We start from the raw sequence: 27,827 nt of genomic DNA on the forward strand, positions 1-27,827 counted from the left end.
CAGCTGATTTCTCAGCAGAAACTCTACAAGCCAGAAGGGAGCGGCATGATATACTTAAAGTGATGAAAGGGAAGAACCTGCAACCAAGGTTACTCTACCCGGCAAGGATCTCATTCAGATTTGATGGAGAAATCAAAAGCTTTACAAACAAGCAAAAGCTAAGAGAACTCAGCACCACCAAACCAGCTCTACAACAAATGCTAAAGGAACTTCTCTAAGTGGGAAACACAAGAGAAGAAAAGAACCTACAAAAACAAACCCAAAACAATTAAGAAAATGGTCATAGGAACATACATATCGATAATTACCTTAAACGTGAATGGATTAAATGCTCCAACCAAAAGACACAGGCTTACTGAATGGATACAAAAACAAGACCCATATATATGCTGTCTACAAGAGACCCACTTTAGACCTAGGGACACATACAGACTGAAAGTGAGGGGATGGAAAAAGATATTCCATGCAAATGGAAATCTAAAGAAAGCCGGAGTAGCAATACTCATATCAGATAAAATAGACTTTAAAATAAAGAATGTTACAAGAGACAAGGAAGGACAGTACATAATGATCAAGGAATCTATCCAAGAAGAAGACATAACAATTATAAATATATATGCACCCAGCATAGGAGCACCTCAATACATAAGGCAACTGCTAACAGCTATAAAAGAGGAAATCGACAGTAACACAATAATAGTGGGGGACTTTAACACCCCACTTACACCAATGCACAGATCATCCAAAATGAAAATAAATAAGGTAACAGAAGCTTTAAATGACACAATAGACCAGGTAGATTTAATTGATATTTATAGGACATTCCATCCAAAAACAGCAGGTTACACTTTCTTCTCAAGTGCGCACAGGACATTCTCCAGGATAGATCACATCTTGGGTCACAAATCAAGCCTCAGTAAATTGAAGAAAACTGAAATCATATCAAGCATCTTTTCTGACCACAACGCTATGAGATTAGACATCAATTACAGGGAAAAAAAGGTAAAAAACACAAACACATGGAGGCTAAATGATACGTTACTAAATAACCAAGAGATCACTGAAGAAATCAAAGAGGAAATCAAAAAATACCTAGAGACAAATGACAATGAAAACACGACAATCCAAAACCTATGGGATGCAGCAAAAGCAGTTCAGAGAGGGAAGTTTATAGCTATACAAGCCTACCTCAAGAAACAAGAAAAATCTTAAGTAAACAATCTAACCTTACACCTAAAGAAACTAGAGAAAGAAGAACAAACAAAACCCAAAGTTAGCAGAAGGAAAGAAATTATAAAGATCAGAGCAGAAATAAATGAAAGAGAAACAAAGAAAATAGCAAAGATCAATAAAACTAAAAGCTGGTTCTTTGAGATGATAAACAAAATTGATAAACCATTAGCCAGACTCATCAAGAAATAGAGGGATAGGACTCAAATCAATAAAATTACAAATGAAAAAGGAGAAGTTACAACAGACACCGCAGAAATACAAAGCACCCTAAGAGACTACTACAAGCAACTCATGCCAATAAAATGGACAACCTGGAAGAAATGGACAAATTCTTAGAAAGGTATAACCTTCCAAGACTGAACCAGGAAGAAACAGAAAATATGAACAGACCAATCACAAGTGATGAAATTGAAACTGTGATTAAAAATCTTCCAACAAACAAAAGCCCAGGACCAGATGGCTTCACAGGTGAATTCTATCAAACATTTAGAGAAGAGATAACACCCACCTTTCTCAAACTCCTCCAAAAACTTGCAGAGGAAGGAACACTCCCAAACTCATTCTCTGAGGCCACCATCACCCTGATACCAAAACCAGACAAAGATAACTACAAAAAAAGAAAACCACAGACCAATATCACTGTTGATTATAGATGCAAAAATCCTCAACAAAATACTAGCAAACAGAACCCAACAACACATTAAAAGGATCATACACCACGATCAAGTGGGATTAATCCCAGGGATGTAAGGATTCTTCAATATACGCAAATCAATCAATGTGATACACCATATTAACAAATTGAAGAATAAAAACCATATGATCATCTCAATAGACGCAGAAAAAGCTTTTGACAAAATTCAACACCCATTTATGATAAAAACTCCCCAGAAAGTGGGCATAGAGGGAACCTACCTCAACATAATAGAGGCCATATATGACAAACCCACAGCAAACATCATTCTCAATGGTGAAAAATTGAAACCACTTCCTCTAAGATCAGGAACAAGACAAGGATGTGCACCCTCACCACTATTATTCAACATAGTTTTGGAAGTCCTAGCTACGGCAATCAGAGAAGAAAAAGAAATAAAAGAAATACAAATTGGAAAAGAAGAAGTAAAACTGTCACTGTTTGCAGATGACATGATACTATACACAGAGAATCGTAAAGATGCCACCAGAAAACTACTAGAGCTAATCAATGAATTTGGTAAAGTTGCAGGATACAAAATTAATGCACAGAAATCTCTTGCATTCCTATACACTAATGATGAAAAATCTGAAAGAGAAATTAAGGAAACACTCCCATTTACCATTGCAACAAGAAGAATAAAATACCTAGGAATAAACCTACCTAGGGAGACAAAAGACCTGTCTGCAGAAAACTATAAGACACTGATGAAAGAAATTAAAGATGATACCAACAAATGGAGAGATATACCATGTTCTTGGATTGGAAGAATCAGTATTGTGAAAATGACTATACTACCCAAAGCAATCTACAGATTCAATGCCATCCCTATCAAACGATCACTGGCATTTTTCACAGAACTAGAACAAAAAACTCTTAAAATTTATATGGACACACAAAAGACCCCGAATAGCCAAAGCAGTCTTGAGGGAAAAAAATGGAGCTGGAGGAATCAGACCCCCTGACTTCAGACTATACTACAAAGCTACAGTAATCAAGACAATATGGTACTGGCACAAAAACAGAAACATAGATCAATGGAACAAGATAGAAAGCCCAGAGATAAACCCACACACCTATGGTCAACTAATCTATGACAAAGGAGGCAAGGATATACAATGGAGAAAAAACAGTCTCTTCAATAAGTGGTGCTGCGAAAACTGGACAGTTACATGTAAAAGAATGAAATTAGAACACTCCCTAACACCATACACAAAAATAAACTCAAAATGGATTAGAGACCTAAATGTAAGACCAGACTCTATAAAACTCTTAGAGGAAAACATAGGAAGAACACTCTTGACATAAATCACAGCAAGATCATTTTTGATCCACCTCCTAGAGTAATGGAAATAAAAACAAAAATAAACAAATGGGACCTAATGAAACTTCAAAGCTTTTGCACAGCAAGGAAACCATAAACAAGACGAAAAGACAACCCTCAGAATGGGAGAAAATATTTGCAAACGAATCAACGGACAAAGGATTAATCTCCAAAATATATAAACAGCTCATGCAGCTCAATATTAAAGAAACAAACAACCCAACCCAAAAATGGGCAGAAGACCTAAATAGACATTTCTCCAAAGAAGACATACAGATGGCAAAGAGGTACCTGAAAAGCTGCTCAACATCACTAATTATTAGAGAAATGCAAATTGAAACTACAATGAGGTATCACCTCACACCATTAGAATGGGCATCATCAGAAAATCTACAAACAACAAATGCTGGAGAGGATGTGGAGAAAAGGGAACCCTCTTGCACTGTTGGTGGGAATGTAAATTGATACAGCCACTATGGAGAACAGTATGGAGGTTCCTTAAAAAAACTAAAAATAGAATTACCACATGATCCAGCAATCCCACTACTGGGCATACACCCAGAGAAAACCATAATTCAAAAAGACACATGCACCCCAATGTTCATTGCAGCACTATTTACAATAGCCAGGTCATGGAAGCAACCTAAATGCCCGTCGACAGACGAATGGATAAAGAAGATGTGGTACATGTATACAATGGAATATTACTCAGCCATAAAAAGGAACGAAATTGGGTCATTTGTTGAGACGTGGATGGACCTAGAGACTGTCATACAGAGTGAAGTAAGTCAGAAAGAGAAAAACAAATATCGTATATTAACGCATGTATGTGGAACCTAGAAAAATGGTACAGATGAACCAGTTTGCAGGGCAGAAGTTGAGACACAGATGTAGAGAAGAAACGTATGGACACCAAGGGGGGAAAGCCGCGGGGGGGTGGGGATGGTGGTGTGATGAATTGGGAGATTGGGATTGACATGTATACACTGATGTGTATAAAATGGATGACTAATAAGAACCTGCTGTATAAAAAACTAAATAAAATTAAATTAAAAAATTAAAAAACAAAAAAACAACTAATACTAAACTTTCTTTGGGTTATTTGTTTGGAAATATGTTAATATAAATGTTTCAGACATTACATGAAATTCCTAAAAATCTTATATGTTCTGGTATAATGTTATTAAGTCATAATTCTAGTTATTATTTTAAAATGTGCATCTCAGAAATAACTAAATTTCCTTGTCAATTGCATTATTATGAACTTTCATCAAGTCTTTAACTGTGGTCATTTTTAAGTTTTTTGTCATTTACAGACAGTTCTGGGTGTACTCTGATGCTTTTGCAAAAATGTTCCTATAAAAGGGTTTCATCTTCAAGGAATTCATGGAAAAGACTCTGACAAGCACAGGTTTCTGGTAACTGACTATACTGCTGAACTGAATGAATAAGCATTTTTCAGAACTCTAATGGAAAGCTGATGAATTCATAAAAGTGCTAACAAAAGATCAACATGAAAAAAAAAATTAATTACATGGGACTGAGTGAACTGATGAGGATGAGTATAATTTCTGTGACTTTCTGTTTGAATTTAAAAAAAAAAATCCCACAAGGACTCAGAGGCAAAGAATATACAAATCAATTTTCACTGCAAAGTAAAGGAGCTGTTACAGTGGAGGATTACTGGACTGAATGTCAATATTATGACATAGTATGAGTGTGTTTCGTGTTTGGTAATTGCAATCATTGTTGCTTTTGTTGTGGTCATCCATGTACAATGCTTGGTGTCAGTCTATTTATCTCTTGTAAAAATAAAATACAGTGTGTGTGTGTGAAAAAAAATAAAGATCTTTAACTGTGGTCATTTTTAAGTTTTTTGTCATTTACAGACAGTTTTGGGTGTACTCTGATGCTTTTGCAAAAATGTTCCTATAAAAGGGTTTCATCTTCAAGGAATTCATGAAAAAGACTCTGACAAGCACAGGTTTCTGGTAACTGACTATACTGCTGAACTGAATGAATAAGCATTTTCAGAACTCTAATGGAAAACTGATGAATTCATAAAAGTGCTAACAAAAGATCAACATGAAAAAGAAATTAATTACAAGGGACTGAGTGAACTGATGAGGATGATTATAATTTGTGTGACTTTCTGATGAACAACAACAAAAAAAGGATCTGTTTAAAAAAAACAAACCTTGATTTAACTATGTTCTAATACTACAGAAGAATAGGGTACCTATTCAGTTAAGAACCAGCACCCTGAATTACCCATTATTTTAAATAGTCAACTTTCAATTACCTATTGCAATTTTTAATATAAGGTCAGCCTAATCCCTGGACTATATGTATTGTTAAGAAATAAAAATAAATCTAACCTAAGTGAAAGACACATACTTCGGATGTAAATATGCCACAACTGCTAAAAATAAGCTTACAATGTACACAAGAAAATAAACAAATGTGACTTGTGAATTATCTGTTATACTGAGTTACCTATTACCCTCTTTTTCTCACTGCAGATATATATCAGTTTGTTACTGGAGACTAAAGAAGCCAAGAGTAGTTTTTTTTTTAAACAAAAGGACCTTGCAATCAACTTGCAAAACTGTAGTTTGACCTTGCCAAATGTTAATCATGTTCTGTGTATTTTGCTAACAAGTCTTTAAATTAGACATATCTTTGTTCTGATAGGTTATAGAACCCCACAAGAAGGAGGCCACATTTTTTAGCAGAAAAAGAAATGCTTTGAACAGAAATTTTCACCAGATTTTTCTCTCCAACAGAAATTGGTAAGACCTGGGAAGAAGGTAAGAAAGGAGAAATGACAAGCTAGCAAAAGATGTTGTATTAATGTCCCTTTCTTTGTTAAATCATCTCTTTCACTTGTTTTTCCTTCTTAAAAAAATAATCTTCATTATTAACAGAAACAACTTCTGTGGATATTGTTTCCTTAATGCAAATTCCTTGAGGAAAGCAACCTCATAAAAATAAAAAGAAGATCTTATGTTTGCGGAGTATTTAATGTGTTCACACGTGCACTGTTTAATCTACACTCACACAGCCTTAGAAACAAACAGGATTAGCAGCCCCACACTGCACAACAACCAACATTTACTGCACACGTGCACCATGCCTAAACGATAGGATTTAAAAATAAAACAACATCCCCCGTGCTTTATGAACACACTGTCTGGCCAGGGTAAATCAGTAATAGATGTAGATGCCAATTAAATGGGAGGAAGGGCTCTGAGAAATCTCAGACTCTTGGTGGCCTGGCAGAGAGAACTGGACCTTTGTCCAAGGGCACAGAAATGGCAACTAACAAAAATGAAATTTGAGCCTGTGCCCTTTCCACTCCCCAACACCCAGTGTGTTCAACCCCATAGAGAGTGTAGCAATACTGCAGGACAAGGACAGGTGAGAAAGTAACACTTCAGCCTTTCTTGTCAAACACAAAGTGGCAGACTGTTAAAGAGCCAAATGCAGACAGTCACTTGAAATCTATCAAAGCCATGGTGGTTCTCTAATTTCTTCACAGATAAATGTATTCATTTTTCCTGTCAATTCATCTGAGTAGTATAGAAATAATAGGACAAGAGAATGTTAATAAGGTAGAATAATATGAGAGGTACATTATCCACTACCATGGAAAAACAAAAAGAACAAGGAAGAAATACAAAATCAACTGGAAAGCAACGTTTAAAATGGCAATAAATACCTATCTATCAATAATTACGTTAAATGTCAATGGACTAAATGCTCCAATCAAATGACACAGAGTGAAAGACTGGATAATAAAACGAGAGCCTACAATATGCTGCCTACAAGAGACCCACTTTAGGGTGAAGGACACACATAGATTGAAAGTGAGGCGATGGAAAAAGATATTTCATGCATGGAACCATAAAAGACCCAGAACTGCCAAAGCAATCCTGAGGAAAAGGAACAAAGCAGGAGGCACAACCCTTCTAGACTTCAGACAATACTACAAAGCTACAGTAATCAAAACAGTGTGATACTGGTACAAAAACAGACATATGTTTCAATGGAACAGAATAGAGAGCCAAGAAATAAACCCACACACCTACAGTCAATTAATCATTGACAAAGTAGGCAAGAATACAAAATGCGAAAAAGTCTCTTCAGCAAGTGGCGCTGGGAAAGTTGGATAGCTGCATGTAAATCAATGAAGTTAGAACACACCCTCAAGAAGTTAGAACACACCCTCACACCATGTACAAAAATAAACTCAAAAATGGCTTAAAGACTTAAACATAAGACAATACACCATAAAACTCCTAGAAGAAAACATTCTCTGACATAAATCATACCAATGTTTTCTTAGGTCAGTCTCCCAAGGCAATAGGCAATAGAAAAATAAACAAATGGGACCTAATCAAACTTACAAGCTTTTGCACAGCAAAGGAAACCATAAACAAAACGAAAAGACAATCTACAGAATGGGAGAAAATATTTGCAAATGATGTGACCAACAAGGGCTTAATTTCCAAAATATACAAACAGCTCATACGACTCAACAATAAAAAACCAAACAACCCAATCAAAAAATGGGCAGAAGACCTAAATAGACGTTTCTCCAAAGAAGACATACAGATGGCCAATAGGCACATGAAAAGATGCTCAACATCACTAATTATTAGAGAAATGTAAATCAAAACTACAACTAGTACCACCTCACAGTGGTTTTTAATGGAGTGTTGTATTAATGTCCCTTTCTTTGTTAAATCATCTAAGCTACAGACATATGTTTGTATGTAGCTTGTATGTAGCTAACCAGACCTCACACTGGTCAGAAGGGTCATCATTAAAAAGTCTATAAATAACAAATGCTGGAGAGGGTGTGGAGAAAGGGGAACCCTCCTACACTGTTGGTGGGAATGTAAGTTGGTGCAGCCACTATGGAAAACAGTATGGAGGTTCCTCAAAAAACTAAAAATAGAACTACCATATGATCCAACAATCCCACTCCTGGGCACATATCCGGACAAAACTATAATTCAAAAAGATACATGTACCCCTATGTTCATAGCAGCACTATGCACAATAGCCAAGACATGGAAACAACCTAAATGTCTACTGACAGAGGAATGGATAAAGAAGACGTGGTACATGTATACAGTGGGATACTACTCAGCCATAAAAAAGAACGAAACAATGCCATTTGCAGCAACATGGATGCAACTAGAGAGTATCACACTAAGTAAGTCAGAAAGAGAAAGACAAATACCATATGATATCACTTATATGTTGAATCTAAAATTTGACACAAATGAACCCTATCTACAAAGCAGAAACAGACTCACAGACATAGAGAACAGACTTGTGGTTGCCAAGGGGGAGGAGTGTGGGGGAGGGATGGACTGGGAGTTTTGGGATTAGCAGATGCAAACTATTATGTACAGAATGGATGGGCAACAAGGTCCTACTATACAGCACAACGTACTGGGATAAACCATAATGGAAAAGAATATAAAAAAGAATGTATATATATATGTATAACTGAATCACTTTGCTGCACAGCAGAAATTAACATAACCTTGTAAATCAACTATACTTCAATTAAAAAATAAACAAAACAAAAACAAAAAAATTTTTTTAAAGCTATTTCAGGCAAATGAAAAGGACAAGAAAGCAGGGGTGGAAATACTTATATCAGACAAAATAGACTTTATGACAAAGGCCATAAAGAAAGAAAGGACACTATATAATGATAAAAGGCTCAATACAAGAGGAGGATTACACTCATTAACGTATATGCACCCGGGACTTCCCTGGTGGTCCAGTGGTTAAGAATCTGCCTTCCAATGCAAGGGACGCGGGTTCGATCCCTGGTCGGGGAACTAAGATCCCACGTGCTGCGGGTCAACCAAGCCCGTGCGCTCTACAGCCTGCGCCCCAACTACTGAGCCCACGCGCCACAACAAGAGAGAAGCCGGCGCACCGCAACAAAGAGCCAATGCAGCCAAATTAATTAATTAATTAATTAATTTTAAAAAACATATAGCACCCAATATAGGAGCACGTAAAAACACAAAACAAATACTAACATACATAAAAGGGAGAAATTGACAGGAATATATTATTTACCACCGTGATGATTAACAGTCAGATATTTTGATGATTTCATGATCTAAAACTGGTCTTTTAAAATAACTTACATGGAACACAAGTTTGAATACACACCCACACCATGCAAAAAGGGAAACTATATGTAGCTATGCTAACTTTAAGTGGCATCTGCAGGCTGATTCAAGTTGAAGGTTATATTTCAAGGCATGATACTTTGAAAGCCATGAAAGATGAAACTGGAGAAGTTTCATATTTAGTTAATCAAGCTTTTTACTCCTTTCTCTTATTCAATATTTAGTACGTAAATTCTTTAAGTCCAATAAATCAAAGTACTTTCCACTCAGTGCCTTTAACTTCTGCTTGACTACCCCTTGTGACCTCACAATTAGTCTCTGGATATTAAAATGCATACACACGGTGAAGATTGTGATTTCAAAGTATTTTAGGTCACAAGTTGCTCTACCAAATGGCAGCAGAATTAAAAACCACTCCAAAAATGATCTAGGGTAATAAAAAATTTATGCTTTAAAAATGTCTGCACCAATTAACAGAAATATTTATTAGGTGCATTGTAATTCTCAAGTGAAGTCTCAAATTCAAAGTTTGGTGAGTGTCACTACGCTGAAGGTTAATAACTGTACCATCTTTATAATGAATAATGAAACCCAGCTTCTTGCCTTATTACTACATTTTAAAATCAATAATTGCAACATATAAAATTACTATGTAACATGCTCAAGTTACTGGCCTCTAAAATGTTAAATCTCTTCTTATAATTCCTAGTCTTTAATCATTTCTTCTTTTCTGATTACCTGACAAAGAAATTCATTTTAAACAGTTTGCCAAACATGCTATTCCTCACAAATAGGAGGAATATACAATTCATACACTTCCCTACACAATTACAATTTAATGATATACTAGAATTCCTATATTTCTAAATAACTTCCATAGTGGTTTTTATATACAGAGAGTAAAATCATTTTTGAAAACCAAATTTAAATTCACATCAATATAAAACTAATGTGAAATTACATTAATATATATCTTAAAAGAATAAGAAAAATTGGTTACCATATTTATAATTTCTGAATGGTGGTGGCAGGCTGGTCCTCAAAGGGATATCTGTAAAAGAAAGATTATTTTTTATTATAAAATATTCAAATAGACATAGTATTAAGTGAATTAGCATTTTATTATACAATAGCATCTTATACATTTGAAATATACAGTATGTATGTGGGAGACATTATTATATAGTTGATGTTCATCTGGCACATGAATCTGAGAACCCCTTGGGGGGGATAAGTTAGTAGTGGAAACCAATGATCTAGAACGATCTTAATACTCTTACCAAATTTCAGATAACCTACCATGTAACAACTCTAACTCAGCAAAGAAAACAGAACAAAAACAGAGTAAACAAAATTTTTAAACAGTGTCCCAAATACTAGAATTAGTTTTAAATAATAATTAAACTACAACCCCCACAGAGGGCAATTAAGTAACATATATCAAAATTACATATGCATATACCTTTTGACCTAGCAATTCCACTTGGAGAATTTACCATAGAGATATACTTTGCTCACTCTTGTGCGTGTGTGTATGAAACGACATACATACAAAGGTACTAACTGTAGCACTGTTTGCAATAGTAAATGCCTGGAAAAATCCAAATATCCTTCAATGGGGGTACTTGCTAAATAAACTATAATATGCCCAAACCATTAAACATATTTTTCAACTGTAAAAAAAAAAAAAAAAAAAGGATGAGGAAGAAGCTCTCTGCTAATATGATAAGATCTTCAAGATATGTCAAGAGTAAAGGAGGCATAAGGCAGAGCCTTATTTTTAGTAAGCCACCTTTGAAGTAAAAGGGGGGGAAAATACGAATATATGTTTGCACACGCTTATATTTTCATGGGAGGGAGCATGATGCACTGGTCAGATAGAGAACAGAAGTGGCAAGGAGGCTTCTCACTGGATTCCTTTTTACATTTTGATCTTAAAACTACAGGAATGTGTTATCAAAGAAAACTCTAAAAACTCCCACACATCTGAATTAGGAAAACTGTTTAAGTACAGTTACCTTTTAAAGGTCAAATACATACCAAAATTAAAATATAATTTATTCATTTATGTTATATGCATTTAAACTACCTACTACCAAGTATTCCAGATACAGGGTAAATAAGAAGTTACCAAGACAAGTCCCCACTCTTGAGAGCACATGCTCCCTGTGAATCCTGTAAAAAGGTACTGAGTTGGCCAAAAGGTAAGATGGCTCTAGTAGCACTTAGTCGCCCTTAACTTCATTCAAAACAATTATGTTAGATTGTATTGTGACAGCTGTCATATCAGAGTGCATTTTTTTAAAAAACTTATCAAAATTGGTGAATTTTTGTGTAACCATTTTAATATTGAAGATGGAAGAAAAAAAAGCAACATTTTCAGCATATTATGCTTTACTATTTCAAGAAAGATAAAAATGCAACCGAAAAGCAAAAAAAAAAAAGATTTGTGCAGTGTACGGAGAAGCTGCTGTGACTGATCGAACTTGTCAAAAGTGGTCTGCGGAGTTTCGTGCTGGAGATTTCTCGCTGGATGATGGTCCATGGTCGGGTAGACCAGTTGAAGTTGATAGCGATCAAATCGAGACATTGATTGAGAACAATCAACGTCATACCACACGGGAGAGAGACGACACACTCAAAATATCCAAATCAAGCGCTGAAAATCGTTTGCACCAGCTTGGTTTTGTTCATTGCTTTGATGTTTGGGTTCCACATAAGTTACGTGAAAAAAACCTTCCTGACCGTATGTCCACATGCGATTCTCTACTTAAACGTAATGAAAATGTTCTGTTTGTAAAACAAATTGTGACGGGCGATGAAAAGTGGATACTGTACAATGACGTGGAACGGAAGAGATCGTGGGGCAAGTGAAATGAACCACCACCAACCACACCAAAGGCCGGTCTTCATCCACAGAAGGTGATGTTGCATATATGGTGGGATTAGAAGGGAGTCCTCTATTAAGAACTCCTTCCAGAAAACCAAACGATTAATTCCAACAAGTACTGCTCCCAACTAGACCAACTGAAAGCAGCACTCGATGAAAAGCATCCAGAATTAGTCAACAGGAAATGCATAATCTTCCATCAGGATAACGCAAGACTGCATACTTTTTCTTTGATGACCAGGCAAAAACTGTTACAGCTCGGCTGGGAAGTTCTGATTCATCCGCCGTATTCACCCAGACATTGCACCTTCGGATTTCCATATATTTCGGTCTTTACAAAATTCACTTAATGGAAAATATGTCAATTCCCTGGAAGACTGTAAAAGGCACCAGGAACAGTTCTTTGCTCAAAAAGATAAAAAGTTTTGGGAAGATGGAATCATGAAGTTGCCTGAAAAATGGAAGAAGGTAGTGGAACAAAATGGTGAATACGTTGTTCAGTAAAGTTCTTGGTGTTACTGAAAAATGTGTCTTTTATTTTTACTTAAAAACCGAAGGCACTTTTTGGCCAACCCAGTACGTTCACAGCCAGGGCTATGGTCTCACCAGCCAACGTCAGAATCACCCAGCCCCCTGCACCAGTAGATCAGACTCACAGCAGGCCAGTCCCAGGCATGTTTAAACACAAAACAAAAACCTGTTGAGATGATTCTTTGACAAACAAAATCACAGGAGGCCAACCAGATGACAGGAGTAAATGAGGCCGGGCAAACAGGAGGGGGCTGTGAGGTATGAGCAAGCATCCCATTAAAGGGGGCTGCAGCCCATACATTCTAATCTGTTGCCTAAAGTTTTAGACGGAAACGCTAAAGTCTGGGGGGTCAGGTGAATTTTTCTGACTTTGAAAATACTGTAGGCCAAAGGAAACCTGTCTGAAGTCCAAATTTGCCTGCCTGACCCCCATCTGAAACGTCTGTCTTAGGCTTAGCAGAGCACAGATCTTCATTTTATCTTTTGTTTCTCACTTACTTATGAATTCTGAGCCAAAGAAGTATTGACTAAACATCGGAAAGGAGAATTAAATGTTTAACTTATTGCCATTTATATTCCCTGAACTAGACAGTGAAAACCCCTGAAGAAAGGGTTGAGGTGCAGAACAGAGAGCTCAACGAAACTATTTTCATTCAGAGATGTCGACAGTCAAAACACCAAGTCACTGCCTTACGCTCGGTCTAGACTTCTGAGAGGAGAGACGATGACAGAGGTGAACGGGAGCCCCTTTTCTCTTTCTCTCTTTAGATCTCAGCTCAACTGTCACCTCCACCAAGAGGCCTCCCCTGACAGCCCTACTAACACAGGGGTCTCCTCTCATATTCCTCCCTTCACAACATTTTTTACGATTATACTTTTGTCTGTTTACTTAGTTTGGTCTCTCTTTCCTACTAATTCATAAATTCCTGGAGATTACAACACAGTGGCCTGTCTTCCCAAAACCTACGACCGTGCCTGGCACATTATAGGTTAATGAATACTGGTTCCAGTGAGGGCAGGTACTACAGCCTATTTTCTTCATCATGTTGCCAGTACCTAAAAGAGTGCCTGGCACATGGCAGGTGCTCAAAAATATACATGAGTGAATATGTATCATTTAATCCCTTTAATCAGCAGGTAAGAACCCTGAGGTCTCAAGAAGGCAGGTGGTCAGCACAAAGCATCAAGAACCAGGACTAGAATCCAGCCCTCCCAACTCCCATCTGCTGCACTAAGAAGGGTAGGATAAAGCTGGTATCTCCCGCGGTGGCAAAAGAAAAGATTAGACGTTAAACACATTATGGTGAGAAAAAGGCTTTACATATAAAAATGCTTGAAGAGGAGGAGAAAAAGAACAAACACTTCCTTATGAAAAAGGGTGTTTCCCATTTTGCACCACTACGAATAAGGTTATGAGTATTCAGACGTGCACAGACATTTTCATTTCACCTACAAGTGGAATTGGCTGGATTGTATGGTAGGTGTATGTTTAACTTGTTAAGACTTTGCCAAATCATCTTCCAAAGTGGTATCTTTTTAACATTCCCACTAGCAACATATAAGGAGTTCCAGTTCTTCCACGTCCTAGCTGAAAACTAGCTTTTAATTTCTACAATTTTTTGATTTTAGTCATGTTAGTGGGTGTGTTATGCTCTATGGTTTTAATTTGCATTTCACTAAAGGCCAGTGATGATGAGTATCACTGAATGTGTTTATTTGTCATCCATACATTTTCTTTGATGAAGTGCGTGTTCAAATATTTTGCCCATTTTTTTTAAAGGAATTCCTTTATTTTTATTTATTTATTTATTTATTTTTGGCTGTGTTGGGTCTTCGTTTCTGTGCAAGGGCTTTCTCCAGTTGCGGCAAGCGGGGGCCACTCTTCATCGCGGTGCGCAGGCCTCTCACTGTCGCGGCCTCTCTTGTTGCGGAGCACAGGCTCCAGACGCGCAGGCTCAGCAGTTGTGGCTCACGGGCCCTGTTGCTCCGCGGCATATGGGATCTTCCCAGACCAGGGCTCGAACCCGTGTCCCCTGCATTGGTAGGCAGATTCTGAACCACTGCGCCACCAGGGAAGCCCTATTTTGCCCATTTTTAATTGGGTTGTATGTCTTATTACTGAGTGGTAACAGCTTGGTTTCTTTTCTAGTTATTATTATTCTAGATACAAATCCCTTATTTATATGTTTTACAAAGTCCTTCGAAGTCTGTGGTTTGCCTCTTCATTTTCTTAAGTGTATTTTAAAAAGCAAAACTTTTTAATTTTGATGAAGCCTAAGTTTTTTTTTATTTTTTGCTTATTGTGCTGTATTAAGAAATTTTACCAAAATCAGCCCCTAAGATCTTCTCTTATGTTTTCTTTCAGAAGTTTTATGGTTTCAGCTTTCAAATTCAGGTCTTGAACAAAAATTGTTTTTGTGTATGGTAGGAGGTAAGAGTTGAGTTCATTTATTTGCATATGGATATCCAAATGTTCCAACACCTTTTTAGAAAGATGACCTCTTCCCCCCAAGATGCCTTGGTCAAAAACCAATTAAACATATATGTGTAGGACTATTTCTGGACTATTTTTCATTGATATATATGTCATCTATATATCAATACCACACACACTATCTTGCCTGATATAGCATTACAGTAATAAGTCATGAAACCAGATAGTGTTAAGTCTTCCAACTTTTTGTGACTTATTTATATGTTTATTTATTTATATATTATCGGTCTTTTTTACTTTCCTTATAATTTCTGAACAAGTTAGAATAACTTGTTTATAAATTTTAGGATAAGTTTGACATTACCTGAAGGGAAAAAGAAAGTCTGTTGAGATTTTCATTGGCATTGGAATCCACACATTATTTTCAGGAGTCATGGTGTCTTAACCATATAGAGTTTTCTGATCCATGAACACAGTCTATCTCTCCATTTACTTCGGTCTTTTTAAATTTCTCTCAGTGATGTTTTGGAGTTTCCAGTGTAAAGTTCTTACAGCTCTATCGAATATATACTAAGTATTTCATATTTTTTGATGCTATTATTCTTTTTCAGTTTCCAACTATATATTGCTAGTAACACAATTAATTTTTGTATATTGATTTATATCCTTCAACCTTGCTAAGCTCAACTTACTAGTTCCAGTACTGTTTGTATAGACTCCATAGGATTTTTTACATAGATAATCATGTCACCAGCGAATAATGACAATTTCTTTCTTTCTAACTTGGATGCCATTTATTTCTCTTTCTTGTCTTACTTAACTGGCTAGAACCTCCAACACAGTGTTGAATAGAAGTGATTTCTAAAAAACACCATGCCTGGTTCCTTATATTAGGAGAAAAGCCCTCAGTTTTTCACCATTAAGTATGATGTAGGGTGTCAGTTTTTCATAAATATCCTTAATCAGGCAGAGAAAGTTCCCTTCTATTCCTACTTTACTGAAAGTTTCTAACAGAAGTGGATGCAGCATTTTGTCTTCATCTATTGAAATAATTACATGGTTTTCCTTTCTTAATCTATAATATGATGAGTTACACTGACTGATTTTTGAATGGTAAACCATCCTTGCATTCCTAAGATAAACCCCACATGGGCATAATGTATTATTCCTTTTTAAATATTGTTGGATTTGATTTGCTAAAATTTTATTAAGAATTTTTACATCTTTATGCATGAAAGTTATTGGTTGGCAGCTTTTTTTTTTTTTCCTTCTAATTGCTTTCTCTGATTTTGGTATCAGGATAAGGATGGCCTCAGGGAATGAGATAATAATAATAATTCCTTTTCTTTTATTTTCTGGAAGAGTTTCTGTAGAATTGAGATTATTTCTTCCTTAAATGTACGGTAGAATTTACCAGTGAAGCCATCTGGGACTGGAGTTTTCTTTGTGAAAATGTATTTTAGTTACTGTTCATTTTAAAATACAGAATTATTCAGGTTGTTTGTTCCTGTTTAGTGAGATTTGGTAGTTTGGGTTGAGTCTTTCAAGGAATTTTTCCACGTGCCTAGGATAACATATTTATGGCACAAAGTTGTTCAAAATATTCCTGTATTATTCTTTCAAACTCTGTAGAGAATCTGTAGTGATATAACAACTCTCACTCCTGATACTGATAACCTGTGTCTTCTCTCTCTCTTTTCTCCTGATTAGTCTGGCTAGCACTTTATCAATTTTATTAATCTCAAAGATCAGCTTTGGCTGTTATTGATTTTCCCAATAGTTTTTCTATTTTCTGCTATGATCTTTTTTATTTCTTTTATTCTGCTTACTTTGGGTTTAATTTGCTTTTATTTTCCTAGTTTCTTAACATAAGGGCTGAAATCACTGATTTGAGACCTCTTCTCTTTTTTACATTAGGCATTTTTAGTACCATAAATTTTCCCCTAAGTACTGTTTCACCTGTTTCCCACAAATTTTGAAAAATTGTGTATACATTTTTATTCAGTTCAAAAGTTTCCCTTTTCTCTGCTTTTATCCATAGGTTATTTAGAACTGTGTTATTCAGTTTCCAAATACTTGGGGATTTTACAGAGATATATCTGTTACTGCTTTCTAACCTAATTCCACTGTGGTCAGAAAACAACAGTACAGAGGAAGACACTGGAACTCACCAAAAAAGATACCCCACATCCAAAGACAAAGGAGAAGCCACAGTGAGACAGTAGGAGGGGCGCAATCACAATAAAATCAAATCCCATAACTGCTGGGTGGGTGACTCACAAACTGGAGAACACTTATACCACAGAAGTCCACCCACTGGAGTGAAGGTTCTGAGCCCCATGTCAGGCTTCCGAACCTGGGGATCCGGCAACAGGAGGAGGAATTCCTAGAGAATCAGACTTTGAAGGCTAGCGGGATTTGACTGCAGGATTTTGACACGACAGGGGGAAACAGAGACTCCACTCTTGGAGGGCACACACAAAGTAGTGTGTGCATCAGGACGAAGGGGAAGGAGCAGTGACCCCATAGGAGACTGAACCAGACCTACCTGCTAGTGTTGGAGGGTCTCCTGCAGAGGCGGGGGTGGCTCTGTCTCACCGTGAGGACAAGGACAGTGGCAGCAGAAGTTCTGGGAAGTACTCCTCGGCGTGAGCCCTACCAGAGTCCGCCATTAGCCCCACCAAAGAGCCGGAGTAGGCTCCAGTGTCGAGTCGCCTCAGGCCAAACAACCAACAGGGAGGGGACCCAGCCCCAGCCATCAGCAGACGAGCGGATTAAAGTTATACTGAGCTCTGTCCACCAGAGCAACAGCCAGCTCTACCCACCACCAGTCCCTCCCATCAGGAAACTTGCACAAGCCTCTTAGATAGCCTCATCCACCAGAGGGCAGACAGCAGAAGCAAGACGAACTACAATGCTGCAGCCTGTGGAACAAAAACCACATTCACAGAAAGATACACAAGATGAAAAGGGAGAGGGCTATGTACCAGATGAAGGAACAAGATAAAACCCCAGAAAAACAACTAAATGAACTGGAGATAGGTAACCTTCCAGAAAAAGAATTCAGAATAATGATAGTGAAGATGATCCAGGACCTCAGAAAAAGAATGGAGGCAAAGATCGAGAAGATGCAAGAAATGTTTAAAAAACATCTACAAGAATTAAAGAACAAACAAACAGAGATGAACAATACAATAAGTGAAATGAAAAATACACTAGAATGAATTAACAGCAGAATAACTGAGGCGCACAAGAACGGATAAGTGACCTGGAAGACAGAATGGTGCAACTCACGGCTGTGGAACAGAATAAAGAAAAAAGAATGACAAGAAATGAAGACAGCCTAAGAGACCTCTGGGACAACATTAAATGCAACAACATTCACATTATAGGGGTCCCGGAAGGAGAAGAGAGAGAGAAAGGACCAGAGAAAATATTTCAAGAGATGATAGTCGAAAACTTCCCTAACGTGGGAAAGGAAATAGCCACCCAAGTCCAGGAAGCGCAGAGAGTCCCATACAGGATAAACCCAAGGAGAAACATGCCGAGACACATAGTAATCAAACTGGCAAAAATTAAAGACAAAGGAAAATTATTGAAAGCAGCAAGGGAAAAACGACAAATAATATACAAGGGAACTCCCATAAGGTTAACAGCTGATTTCTCAGCAGAAACTCTACAAGCCAGAAGGGAGCGGCATGATATACTTAAAGTGATGAAAGGGAAGAACCTACAACCAAGATTACTCTACCCGGCAAGGATCTCATTCAGATTCGATGGAGAAATCAAAAGCTTTACAGACAAGCAAAAGCTAAGAGAAATCAGCACCACCAAACCAGCTCTACAACAAATGCTAAAGGAACTTCTCTAAGTGGGAAACACAAGAGAAGAAAAGGACCTACAAAAAAACCCCAAAACAATTAAGAAAATGGTCATAGGAACATACATATCAATAATTACCTTAAACGTGAATGGATTAAATGCTCCAACCAAAAGACACAGGCTTGCTGAATAGATACAAAAAAAGACCCATATATATGCTGTCTAAAAGAGACCCACTTCAGACCTAGGGACACATACAGACTGAAAGTGAGGGGATGGAAAAAGATATTCCATGCAAATGGAAATCTAAAGAAAGCTGGCGTAGCAATACTCATATCAGATAAAATAGACTTTAAAATAAAGAATGTTACAAGAGACAAGGAAGGACACTACATAATGATCCAGGGATCAATCCAAGAAGAAGATATAACAATTATAAATATATATGCACCCAACATAGGAGCACCTCAATACATAAGGCAACTGCTAACAGCTATAAAAGAGGAAATTGACAGTAACACAATAATAGTGGGGGACTTTAAAACCTCACTTACACCAATGGACAGATCATCCAAACAGAAAATTGATAAAGAAACACAAGCATTAAATGACACAATAGACCAGACAGATTTAATTGATATTTATAGGACATTCCATCCAAAAAGAGCAGATTACACTTTTTTCTCAAGTGCACACAAAACATGCTCCAGGATAGATCACATCTAGGGTCACGAATCAAGCCTCAGTAAATTTAAGAAAATTGAAATCGTATCAAGCATCTTTTCTGACCACAACGCTATGAGATTAGAAATCAATTACAGGGAAAAAAAAACATAAAAACACAAACACATGGAGGCTAAATGATACGTTACTAAATAACCAAGAGATCACTGAAGAAATCAAAGAGGAAATCAAAAAATACCTAGAGACAAATGACAATGAAAACACGACGATCCAAAACCTATGCGATGCAGCAAAAGCAGTTCTAAGAGGGAAGTTTATAGCTCTACAAGCCTACCTCAAGAAACAAGAAAAATGTCACATAAACAATCTAACCTTACACCCAAAGGAACTAGAGAAAGTACAAACAAAACCCAAACTTAGCAGAAGGAAAGAAATCATAAAGATCAGAGCAGAAATAAATGAAAGAGAAACAAAGAAAACAATAGCAAAGATCAATAAAACTAAAAGCTAGTTCTTTGAGAAGATAAACAAAGTTAACAAACCATTAGCCAGACTCATGAAGAAATAGAGGGAGAGGACTCAAAACAAAACAACAAAATTAGAAATGAAAAAGGAGAAGTTACAACAGACACCGCAGAAATACAAAGCATCCTAAGAGAACACTACAAGCAACTCTATGCCAATAAAATGGACAACCTGGAAGAAATGGACAAATTCTTAGAAAGGTATAACCTTCCAAGACTGAACCAGGAAGAAACAGAAAACATGAACAGACCAATCACAAGTAATGAAATTGAAACTGTGATTAAAAATCTTCCAACAAACAAAAGCCCAGGACCAGATGGCTTCACAGGTGAATTCTATCAAACATTTAGAGAAGAGCTAACACCCACCTTTCTCAAACTCTTCCAAAAACTTGCAGAGGAAGGAACACTCCCAAACTCATTCTCTGAGGCCACCATCACCCTGATACCAAAACCAGACAAAGATACTACAAAAAAAGAAAATCACAGACCAATATCACTGTTGATTATAGATGCAAAAATCCTCAACAAAATACTAGCAAACAGAACCCAACAACACATTAAAAGGATCATACACCACGATCAAGTGGGATTTATCCCAGGGATGTAAGGATTCTTCAATATACGCAAATCAATCAATGTGATACACCATATTAACAAATTGAAGAATAAAAACCATATGATCATCTCAATAGACGCAGAAAAAGCTTTTGACAAAATTCAACACCCATTTATGATAAAAACTCTCCAGAAAGCGGGCATAGAGGGAACCTACCTCAACATAATAAAGGCCATATATGACAAACCCACAGCAAACATCATTCTCAATGGTGAAAAACTGAAACCACTTCCTCTAAGATCAGGAACAAGACAAGGATGTCCACTCTCACCACTATTATTCAACATAGTTTTGGAAGTCCTAGCTACGGCAATCAGAGAAGAAAAAGAAATAAAAGAAATACAAATTGGAAAAGAAGAAGTAAAACTGTCACTGTTTGCAGATGACATGATACTATACACAGAGAATCGTAATGATGCCACCAGAAAACCACTAGAGCTAATCAATGAACTTGGTAAAGTTGCAGGATACAAAATTAATGCACAGAAATCTCTTGCATTCCTATACATTAATGATGAAAAATCTGAAAGAGAAATTAAGGAAACACTCGCATTTACAATTGCCACAAAAAGAATAAAATACCTAGGAATAAACCTACCTAGGGAGACAAAAGACCTGTATGCAGAAAACTATAAGACACTGATGAAAGAAATTAAAGATGATAGCAACAGATGGAGAGATATACCATGTTCTTGGATTGGAAGAATCAATATTGTGAAAATGACTATACTACGCAAATCAATCTACAGGTTCAATGTAATGCCTATCAAGTTACCAATGGCATTTTTACAGAACTAGAACAAAAAAATCTTAAAATCTGTATGGAGACACAAAAGACCCCAAATAGCCAAAGCAGTCTTGAGGGGAAAAAAACGGAGCTGGAGGAATCAGACTCCCTGACTTCAGAGTATACTACACAGTAATCAAGACAGTATGGTACCAGCACAAAAACAGAAATATAGATCAATGTAACAAGATAGAAAGCCCAGAGATAAGCCCACGCACCTATGGTCAATTAATCTGTGACAAAGGAGGCAAGGATATACAGTGGAGAAAAGACAGTCTCTTCAATAAGTGGTGCTGGGAAAACTGGACAGCTACATGTAAAAGAATGAAATTAGAACACTCCCTGACGCCATACACAAAAATAAACTCAAAATGGATTAGAGAACTACATGTAAGACCGGACACTATAAAACTCTTAGAGGAAAACATAGGAAGAACACTCTTGACATAAATCACAGCAAGATCTTTTTTGATCCACCTCCTAGAGTAATGGAAATAAAAACAAAAATAAACAAATGGGACCTAATGAAACTTCAAAGCTTTTGCACAGCAAAGGAAACCATAAACAAGGCGAAAAGACAACCCTCAGAATGGGAGAAAATATTTGCAAACGAATCATCAGACAAAGGATTAATCTCCAAGATATATAAACAGCTCATGCAGCTCAATATTAAAAAAACAAACAACCCAACCCAAAAATGGGCAGAAGACCTAAATAGACATTTCTCCAAAGAAGACATACAGATGGCCAAGAAGCACATGAAAAGCTGCTCAACATCACTAATTATTAGAGAAATGCAAATCAAAACTACAATTAGGTATCACCTCACACCTGTTAGAATGGGCATCATCAGAAAATCTACAAACAACAAATGCTGGAGAGGGTGTGGAGAAAAGGGAACCCTCTTGCACTGTTAGTGGGAATGTAAAGTGATACAGCCACTATGGAGAACAGTATGGAGGTTTCTTAAAAAATGAAAAATAGAATTACCATATGACCCAGCAATTCCACTACTGGGCATATACCCAGGGAAAACCATAATTCAAAAAGACACATGCACCCCAATGTTCATTGCAGCACTATTTACAATAGCCAGGTCATGGAAGCAACCTAAATGCCCATCGACAGATGAATGGATAAAGAAGATGTGGTACACATATACAATGGAATATTATTCAGCCATAAATAGGAACAAAATTGAGTCATTTGTTGAGACGTGGATGGACCTAGAGACTGTCATACAAAGTGAAGTAAGTCAGAAAGAGAAAAACAAATATCGTATATTAACGCATATATGTGGAACCTAGTAAATGGTACAGATGAACCGGTTTGCAGGGCAGAAATTGGGACAGAGATGTAGAGAACAAACGTATGGACACCAAGGGGGGAAAGCGGCGGGGTTCGGGTGGTAAAAAAAAAAAAAAAAAAGAATTCTTTTTTACACTTCAAAAAGTTAAACATAGTCCAGAATAGGAAAATTTACAGAGACAGAGAGTAAATTAGTGGTTGCCAGAGGCTAGGGGAAGGGGAGAATGGGGAATGACTGCTAGTGGGTACAGGGTTTCTTTTTGGCACGATGAAAATGTTCTGGAATTAGACAGTGGTAATGATCGCACATCTTTGTGAATGTACTATAAACCACTAAATTGTACACTTCAAACATGTGAATTTTATCATATGTGAATTACATCTCAATCAATCCATTATTTAAAAAAAAAAGTTACATCAGAAGCATGCATGTTAAAACATAAACCCAGAAAAAAAAAAAAAAAAGAAAAGAAAACAACATTGCATGACTCAAATCCTTTCAAATTTATCAAGATTTGTTTTTATGGCTCAGAATGATCTCTCGGTAAATGTTCTCTGAGCACTTGAAAGGAATGTATATTCTGCTATTGTTGGGTAGAGAGTTTTTAAAATATCAATTTGGTCAATTTAGGTTGATAGTATTCAAGTTTTCTATATCCTTACTAATTTTCTACTTGTTCCATAAATTACTGAGAGAGGGGTGCTGAAATCTCTCACAATAATTGCAGCTTCACCTAATTTTCCTCGTAGTCTACTAGTTTTGACTTCATGTATTTTGAGGCTCTGTTGTTAGGTGCATAAACATTTAGGATCATAATGTTCTCTTGACTAATTGATGCCTTATCATACATAATAAATCGAGAGCCTTTATCCCTGCTATATTCTTTATTCTGAAATCTACTTTATCTGATATTACCAGTCACTCCAGCTTTCTTTAGATTAGTATTAGCATAGTATAACTTTTACCTTTAACTGATCTTTATCTTCATACACAAGAAAATACATTTTTTGCAAGCAACGTGTAATTGAGACTTCCTGTTATATGTTTGAATTTTAGTTGGGGTGTTTAAACCACTTACAATTAATGTGATTATTGATATAGTTGGGTTTAAACCTACCATTTTACTATTTGTTTTTTATTTGTCCATCTATTCTTTATTTCCTCTTCTACTTTCCTTTATTTTTTCAATATAAAGCATTTTAATGTATTTGACTATAGACACATAAAACTATTTAAATGATGAGAAATTTAACCACATAAACAGTGTTCAAAACTTCTGCACCTTCTGAAAGACAAGGCATCCATGGTCTCTTGGGTAGGGGAAAGCAGGAGGATCAGACACCAGATCTTAGAAGCTCTGTCCTAGAACTGACATCTATTACTTTCTCCTCCAGCATATTGGTCAGGAGCTCTATCTAAATGAGCACATGGACAGCTGGTGAGCAATCATTACAAAATGTGATGTTGTAGGTACCAACTAGAAAGACAAAAGAAGTTCTTAGTTTAGCAGGCGAAATTGAGTCTGGAGCGCAGGAGAGAGACCAAGGAGAAATCAGTTAAGAGGGGGAGAGAAAGACAGTGTGACTGGGAGAGGGAGAGAATGTCCTTTGCCTAAGTCCAAAACCCAACTACCTCCCGAAATTTCATTTGGGAGACATGGCTTAACAGTAGCAATCAGGATAAAAAAACAAAACCTAAGGATTTAAGAGATCATAGACACAATATGAAGCAACCAAGAATAACTTTAAATTAAGTTCTATGAACAGAACTACATTTTTAAGAAAAGGCAGATGATAGGCACTTGGGTTGCTTCCACGTCTAGGCTTTTGTAAATAATGCTGCAATGAGCACTGAGGTGCATGTATCTTTCTGAATTAGCGTTTTCATCTACTTTGGAAAAATGCCCAGGAGTGGAACTGCTGGATGATATGGTTGTTCTAGTTTTAGTTTTTTGAGGAATCTCCAAACTGTTTCCATGATAGATTAGAAGAGAACAGAACTATCATCTCCCTTTTCTTTTTTCTTTTTTGAAGTATAGTTGACTTGCAATATTATATTAGTTTCAGGTGTACAACATAGTGATTCAATATTTTTATAGATTATACTCCATTTAAAGTTATTATAAAATAATGCCTATATTTCTCTGTGCTGTACAACATATGCTTGTTGCTTCTTTCACCTTCTTTTAAATTGACTATTTGACAGTTTTTTATGATTCTACTCTATCCCCCTTTTGTTGGTTTATTAGCTGTAATTCTTTAATTCGTGTGTGTGTGTATTTGCTTTAAGGTTTTTAGTAACTATCTTTAACTTATCAGTCTACCTCCAAGAGATACTGTAACACTTCATATATAGTAAAAGAATCTTATATCCTCATGTTTCCATTTCTCCCCTGTTGGCCTTTGTGCTGCTGCTGCCATATATTCTCCAGAAACCCCACAGCACATTATTGTTTTTCTTTAAATAGTCAAATATCTTTTAAGAAATATTTTTAAAGTAAGGAAAAGAAGCATTTTCTGTTTACCTTCATTTACGATTTTTTAGTACTACTTCTTTGTGTGCATCCAGGTTTCCATCTGGTATTATTTTCCTTCAGTTGGAAGGAGATCCTTTAGCATTTCTTATAGTTCAGTCTCCTGGTGATAGACTCCTTCTGCTTCTGTATGTCTGACGAGACTTCATTTCTGAAAAACGGGAACAGAATCCTAGGTTGACTCTTTTTCCTTCAACACTTTAAAGATGACGCTCCACTGTCTCCTGGCATGCATTGATTCTGATGAGAAGGCTGTTGTTGTTTTCATCTTTATTCCTTTTACGTAATGTGTCCTTTTTACTCTGGCTGTTTTTTAACGTTTTACCTGTATTACCAGATGTAAGCAATTTGATTATGCTATGCCATGGTACAGCTTTCTTCATGTTTCTTTTCCTTGGGATCTGTTGAACTACTTGGATATGCGGGCTTATAGCTTTCATCACACTTGTAAAATTTCAATCATTATTTCTTCAGATAGGTCTTCCCTCCCCTGTCCCAACTCCTCTCCTCATGGTCTCCAATTACATGTATATTTGGCTACTGGAAGTTACCCCATACCCCTCTACTGCTCTATTTATTTTTCTCTCAGTCTTTTATCTCTTTGTGCTTTATTTTAGATAGTTTTTGTTGCTATGTTTCCAAGTTTACTTACCTTTTCTTCCGCCCATCTGATCTACATGTTAACCCTAATCAGTGCATATACATCTCAGACATGGTATTTTTCATCTACAGTTCAATCTGGACAATCTGGGTCTTTTCTTTTTTTTTTTTTCGTATCTTCCATCTGTCACATGCTCAATCTTTCCTCTACCTTCTTGAACATTTGCAATATAGTCACAATAACTGTCTTAATTGTCATTGTCTACTAATTCTACCATCCACAGCATTTCCTGTTTGGTTTCAATTGACTGATTTCTCTCCTATGATTTAGACTTCTTGAGATTTCTCTCTTATGATTTATATTTTCTTGTTTCTTTGCATTATTGGTAAGTTCTGATTTTCTTGTTTCTTTGCATTATTGGTAAGTTCTGATTTGATGCAGGACATTGTGGGTTTTATCTTGTTGAGGACTGGATATACTTGTATTCCTATAAACATCCTGAGCTTTGTTCTGGAACACAGTGAAATTACTTGGAAACATCCTTTTGAGTCTTACTTTTGAGCTTTGTTAGGTAAGAGCAGAGCAGAATTTAGCCAAGGGTTAATTTTGCCCTACTATTGCAGCAATACCCTTCTAGATACTCTACTCAATAACCTATTAATTACAAGGTTTTCCATCCTGACTGGTGTAACTACAAACTGTTCCCAGCCCTGCATGAGCTCTGAGCATTCTGCCTTCTGCTACTGTCAGGCGGTTCTCTACCTGGCTTCCTTACACACACATGCTGATTGTAATCAACTGAAGATTCAGGCTCTGCAAATCTTTAGAGCTCTCTCTTTGTACTGCTCGCTCCATTCCAGTACTTTGCCCTGTGAACTCTCCAGACTCCACTCCAGGATGCCAGCTGTGACTCATAAACTCATGGAATTCTCCAGCCTCTGCCTGGATTCCCCCACTCTGCTCTGTGGCCTACATGCTCTCTCCCGCAGTAACATGGCACAATCATAGGGGCCACCTTGTTTGTTTCTGCTATCCCATCTCGTGCTCTCTGATGTCCAATATCTGAACATCATTGTTTCATGTGTTTTGCACAGTTTTTCAGTTGTTTCAATTGAAAGAATAAGTTCAGTCCCTGTTACTCCACCTTGGCTGAAAGCAAAAGCCTGTAACATATCTATTATATTCTGAAAATTATTTCCTACTTTGTACTAAGTTTTCCTTTCATTTTATGTTTTCCCACCTTTGAACTTAACTTTGGAATCTAATGAACTTTTACAGAAGAGTTCAGGATCGCAGAATTCTGCAAAAACCCACTTAGTATTTCATTATTGGAAAGTTCACAAGAAGGTAACCAGTAATTTTACTCATTCATTCAGGTCCCCATAAAAGGCATCCACAGAAAAATTAATTATGAGAAAAATAAGGCAACATAATAAATATACTGCTGGCAATTAGGATGCTACAAAGGAGTCTGAGATGTTAAAACACATGTTTCAATATAAAAATCAATAAAGTCTGGAAAATTATTAAAGTACCAATGGACAGCAAAATAATTCTTTACCTCATATTAAAGGCTCTAAAAATAGAAGTGGTATAATTTGTAATTTTTTATTAGATGCTGGATCTACATTTAAAGATTTTTAGGAAAGCACAAACACCTAAGGGAAAAAAAGAA

The 27,827-nt window shown here is 36.6% G+C and overlaps 1 protein-coding gene across 2 annotated transcripts in view; it reads right to left on the reverse strand.

The window, feature by feature from the left end:
- Positions 1-27,827, reverse strand: part of C5H2orf76 (chromosome 5 C2orf76 homolog) — an 84,341-nt gene that overhangs the window by 16,508 nt on the left and 40,006 nt on the right. For both annotated transcript variants that reach the window (XM_068545270.1, XM_068545271.1), the window contains one exon: positions 10,419-10,469. In XM_068545270.1, coding sequence (XP_068401371.1) covers positions 10,419-10,469 — 51 coding nt within the window. The remainder of the gene's footprint in view (positions 1-10,418; positions 10,470-27,827) is intronic.

This window comes from Eschrichtius robustus, chromosome 5 (genome assembly GCF_028021215.1).
Source record: "Eschrichtius robustus isolate mEscRob2 chromosome 5, mEscRob2.pri, whole genome shotgun sequence".
NCBI lineage: Eukaryota > Metazoa > Chordata > Mammalia > Artiodactyla > Eschrichtiidae > Eschrichtius > Eschrichtius robustus.